This window comes from Perkinsus marinus (genome assembly GCF_000006405.1).
Source record: "Perkinsus marinus ATCC 50983 genomic scaffold scf_1104296935302, whole genome shotgun sequence".
Classification (NCBI taxonomy): domain Eukaryota; phylum Perkinsozoa; order Perkinsida; family Perkinsidae; genus Perkinsus; species Perkinsus marinus.
The window spans coordinates 288,665-293,678 of record NW_003214508.1 but is presented as its reverse complement, the minus strand read 5'-3'; the positions used below and the strand labels follow the sequence as shown (position 1 = coordinate 293,678).

The 5,014-nt window shown below is 50.1% G+C and overlaps 3 protein-coding genes across 3 annotated transcripts in view; 2 read left to right on the top strand and 1 right to left on the bottom strand.

Moving 5' to 3' along the window:
* The window catches only part of Pmar_PMAR003363 (hypothetical protein), a gene marked incomplete at both ends in the record, with an annotated part of 2,417 nt that extends 1,433 nt beyond the window's left edge, over positions 1 to 984 (top strand). The window contains 4 exons of the mRNA XM_002784064.1: positions 75 to 183; positions 225 to 314; positions 564 to 809; positions 874 to 984. Coding sequence (XP_002784110.1) covers positions 75 to 183; positions 225 to 314; positions 564 to 809; positions 874 to 984 — 556 coding nt within the window. The remainder of the gene's footprint in view (positions 1 to 74; positions 184 to 224; positions 315 to 563; positions 810 to 873) is intronic.
* A 261-nt stretch (positions 985 to 1,245) lies between these two features.
* Positions 1,246 to 1,908, top strand: Pmar_PMAR003362 (histone H3, putative). The gene has a single exon (XM_002784063.1). It carries the CDS (start codon positions 1,272 to 1,274, stop codon positions 1,680 to 1,682), a length of 411 nt encoding a protein of 136 aa, XP_002784109.1. The 5' UTR covers positions 1,246 to 1,271; the 3' UTR covers positions 1,683 to 1,908.
* A 455-nt stretch (positions 1,909 to 2,363) lies between these two features.
* Positions 2,364 to 2,888, bottom strand: Pmar_PMAR003361 (Histone H1, putative; the record flags this gene model as incomplete). The annotated part of the gene is made up of 2 exons (XM_002784062.1): positions 2,364 to 2,795; positions 2,832 to 2,888. 2 exons carry the CDS (start codon positions 2,886 to 2,888, stop codon positions 2,364 to 2,366), a joined length of 489 nt encoding a protein of 162 aa, XP_002784108.1.
* Between the last annotated feature and the right edge of the window lie 2,126 nt (positions 2,889 to 5,014).

Genomic DNA, 5,014 nt, shown 5'->3' with positions numbered 1-5,014 from the left:
GAACTCCACCGTCTTTTCAGACCTAAGTGAGGCTACTCAGTAGTGGTGGTGTCCTGACCGGCTGCTGCTCCTAGGTACTTCTTGTCGCATATCTTCCTCCGAGATGTCTTCATGGCCTACAAGATCGCTGCTCTTTCGCGACAGTTCAGTGAAGGGGATACTGTCCTCGCGGTCGTCGGCGGGGTGGGTGCCCTTCCGTCACTCGAGTTATGTCAATGGTTCAGGTCCACGTTGAAGGCATCCGAGCCTTGCTTACTCAAGATGAACCTCCTTGTGACATCCATGCGCTTGCGTGCTGCTTTGTGGATGCCGAGGTGAACAGGACGTTGTTGCGACCAACTTGGGCCTAGTGGGATTGAATCGTCCTCCTGCTCACTTAATCACCCACAAGAGGCCTTTTGTTATCATAAGAGTGTCCGAGACTGTGTAGGTACTGAGGAGGGTGTGGATGGATATATTCGAGATTGATCTCACAGCGGCAGCTAGTCGTGGTGGGATGTTCGACAGGCGCCTCACTGTCAGTCCAACCCCACTTAATGTTGGATGACAGTTTCTGGTGGCAGGTACCGAGTTCGGATGAAGTAGATGAAATTCGTGATGAATTGTTGAAGAGAATATTCGTCCAAGGACAAGTGCAGGAGTGGGACGATGCTGGTCAATGCTGGAAAGTTATTAATGTGGAAGCGGCCTGTGGAGAGGCGGCAGGAGACGATCAGGAGGCGGATGACCATTCCGCCAGAGATCGGATCCACTACGGCGAGTTGCTGCTGGAAGGGAGGATTAACCCGTATCCAATCGGCATTACTGAGGTGTGTGGCTGCGTGCATGGCTGTTGCCGCAAGAGAGCTGCGCCCCGTTATTCGATCGAATTAGGCCCAATCTACTCAAACCGATGCCAAAACGGTTTCCCAGTCAGTCGGGCAGGACATCCCACCATCGAAGAGACAGAGAGTGTGTGGTGGTGGTGACGCCGGTGGTACTTGAATGATATCATGTCGGTTAGTGACCTCAATTCAATGCTGCAAGTTTCAAGGGCTCTGTGTGGTTGTTGAGTGACTTGGCTGTTTTTATAGCTAATTTCTGGTCCAGTCTGTGGTAAGATTGCGCATTCTACGGGGCTCAGTTCGTGTGTGTTATAGCATTGACTGCTCTCCTTGGTAGATCTCAGTGCTAGGCATATGTTGGAGCCTCTCGTCACGTCTTCTAGGGATGATGTGGCCATGGTGTGGTATGTGGGTGATTTTCAGGCTTTATTAAAATCCTCCGTATCAATGGCAAGGACCAAGCAGACTGCACGCAAGTCCACAGGTGGCAAGGCGCCTCGTAAGCAGTTAGCCTCCAAGGCCGCTAGAAAGTCCACCCCTAGCACTGGTGGTATCAAGAAGCCCCATCGCTACAGACCTGGCACTGTGGCTCTTAGGGAGATCAGACGCTATCAGAAGAGCACTGATTTACTCATCCGCAAGTTGCCCTTCCAGCGCCTTGTTAGAGAGGTGGCCCAAGACTTCAAGACCGACTTGAGGTTTCAGACCAGTGCTGTGATGGCCCTACAAGAGGCGGCTGAGGCCTATCTGGTGGGCCTCTTCGAGGACACCAACCTGTGTGCTATTCATGCTAAGCGTGTTACCATCATGCCCAAGGACATGCAGTTGGCCAGAAGAATTCGGGGCGAGCGCTCGTAGACCTGTCCGGTGAGAGACGATTCGATGGTGACTAGTTGTGAGTACCCAAGGGCCCTAGGGGGCATAGTATTGTACCTTTTGTTTTTCATAATGCTACATCTATTTAACGAAGTGTTGTAAGAGTACTCTTCTCGTGGTGCGTTTGAAGTCCCTTACTACGTGAGGCTAAGAGGGACAGTGTACCATCGACATATTGAGTATCATGCGGCAGCAGATTAGAATATCGATGATGAAGTTATTGATAAAACTTTTATAGAACCATGTCAGACTGTTGTGTAGTTATCGATATGGGGAAGTGGGTATAAAAGAACAGAATTCAGTTTTGCACGCATGCACACTAGTAGAGAGGAAGAGCTTGCCGCCACACTCAACCAGCAACGAATTAGGTCCTCAGATGATGCTGATACCCCTTCATCTAACCAACTGACTAACACAAGACTATAAGGAGTTGATACGACAAATCGTTGAAGTGATGGTGGTAGGAGCAGCAGCAGCAGCAGGTTGCCTCATTGAGGCTCTATGGATAATAATGCAAAGACTACTTCATGTTGTTCTTGGCTTGCCATTGACTATACCAGTTTACATTGGGTAATACTAGAGGTAAATATGGAAATATGATAATGATACTATCAAAAAGCATTATGACATACTATCATCTGCATAGGGGAGTACATGCGGCATTTACGACCTGCCCGATCTACCGCCTCCCCTCTTGACGGGGGATTTCTTCTTCCTGGCAGCAGCAGGGCTCTTCTTTCCAGAGGTCTTCTTAGCTACAGTCTTCTTCGTTGGGGGTGCCTTCTTCCCTTTGGTGGAGGTCTTCTTGGGTGATGCCTTCTTAGTGGTGGCAGCAGAAGCCTTAGCACCGGCCTTTTTCTTAGCGGGAGAGGACGCCTTCTTGGGAGGGGCCTTGCTAGGCTTCGAAGGCGCCCTAGTGGGCTTGCTTGGAGCAGTCACCGTTGGCCTTTGACCAGCCGCCAACTTGTAAGATGCCTTCGCCTGGGACACGGTACCGGTCTCCACAAGGGCCTTGAGGGACTTATTCAGCGCGGTTCTGTTGTCAACACCGTAATTGGACTTGATGAAAGCGGCGACGGCTTGGCGGCTCATCTTCTGAAATCCCCTACAAGTCGAAAGGGCGTTCCTTACCATCTCGTTGTAGGTTGGATGAGGGTTGGGTACCTTTTTCGGGGATGCTCTTACCATTGCTCGCTGAGGGGACAAGAATCACTACAGGACAATATGAATCCACGACATCTAGGCTCAGTAAAGCCGTCAGGAAGAGTACCAGAATGTGTTGAAATTTGCACGTCACTCAGTGCGCACACGTGTGGAACCCAATAGGAAGTAGCCGCCATACCCCAACGAGGAGCCATTAGCATGCACACCTCCCCATATGAGGAGTCAGCGCTCATGGTCTATTGCCTAAGAGGACCTCTTCCCATTTCCCGTTATCAGAACTCAACACAAGAGGTATGCGAAGGTACAGAAAGAATTAACACGCATGCGCTAGCACGAGCTACCGATTCATAACCGGTCGCTTCCCAATCTCGTAAGGCTCACATACCACCTTAAGCGATAAAGACAGGGAGTACCTCCCGCCCTCCAAAACTTCAAGGTCGACTCCTAGCCCTTGCCACGACAATCATATCGGGTGGAAAATATGCGCTGCTGGGGCACGTTCCTCGGCCCACAGGGACTCGGGCAGCCAAGGGGCTACCATGAAGACTTCTTGATGGGCATCTTATTAGGATCCGGTGGATGCAAACTCGCAGCCTAGATGCACCTATACCTGAATCAGACTAATGAAGATCAAACAGAAGGATGTGAAATAGCCCAGCCTTCTTGTTTTTGCGTGCGGCCAATTTGTCTCTCCGGGTGCCCCATGATACAGGTAGCTCTCCACTGAGGCGGATGGTAGTGATATATTTCCATAAGTAGATTTCCAAAATTTCGTGAACAAGTTTAAACCCTTGACGAAGGATAAGCTGAAACTTCGTAGGCCTATCAGTTACACCACGACGATCAAATCTGTCGATTATGATATTTTACTTGTTCGTCCACGAAGCATAGTTATTGGAGGCCCCACCACGTCGTTACGGGTGAAAGTTCGCCAATACGAACCCCTCTGATTTAACGCTCGTTTCGGTGATGTTCAAAAAATGGGCTGAAAATTCATCTCATGCCGATGGGGGCCTCGGGAGGTGGCCAATCTGACAAAAGGAAATTTAGTCCTCCACGGCCGTTCTCACGAGGTCGACCCTCTCGGCGATCACGTTCCGAAGGGGGAAACTGGGATCTCACAGTTGGTGCACTTAGTTTAGTTTTAGAGTGTATGTTCGCTATCCTCAGCTGAGCTTAAAAGTTTTCTCACTAACTGTACAAGTTCACGTACGAATTCGGGCTACAGGAATCAATAAGAATTGCCGAAACCCCCCCCCCCCCCATCATTTCCATACCATCACCAACATATGTAGATGATGCCATATGCGTATTCTCCCACTTAATCTCAGTGACGTGAGCAGTAACAAGTCGGCGTTGCAGTTCCATGGGGTCAGTATTTAACGATAGACAGAATCTTATGGGAGCAATAGCTGACCAATAGCATCCACCAGGCATAGACGAATCGAACCAACGTAGTTCCGGATGCGACTCAGCCCGCGCGGACGCTAAATTTTAGTCGATAATTTGCAGCATCGAATTCCAGTGTGAAGGAGAGCAGCCTCTGAGAGGGATATCGCTCCAATATCCAACAACCCCTCCTCCTACTGCCCAACACAGGCCATCAATCGGAGCCACGCGGGCACGGGGAGGTCTCGCAAGACGTCCGCCTCAATTGAGCATGGAATGGAGAGTGATGGCCCAGCTGGTCCTACCAAGATATACCTCCGGCTAGGAAGTTATCGGGAACAACGCATGATTAGTACGGTCCGGAGGAGGTCGTTGAGGAAACGTAAGAGGCAACAAGTAGGCAAGATATGAGCACTGCTCAGCTTATTTTATGATGATGATAAGGAAGGTCTTTCATCTGCTCCCTACTCAGCTATTATACATTTGTATGATAATCGCATGTCGGATATCGGTCGAAGCGAGTCTGGTGGCTCCGATCAAGGCACGGGAATGTTGAGAGGGTAGTACAGGCTTAGTGAGGGAGGGGGAGATTACCATTGGATCACGCTGAGGTTGTTGTGATGGAGGATAGCGGGAGAAGGTCGGCGGCTGAGTGAATGAAGTCGCTGATGCAGGATCGATGAGGTTCCAAAAAGGGATGACGTTATGGAGAGGTAGTAGTGCTACACTACTAACCAATGGTTATGGGATGGTCGTGGGTC

Excerpts from the sequence above, each read along its gene's own strand:
- Pmar_PMAR003362 (XM_002784063.1), top strand. The coding sequence starts at position 1,272 with ATGGCAAGGACCAAGCAGACTGCACGCAAGTCCACAGGTGGCAAGGCG.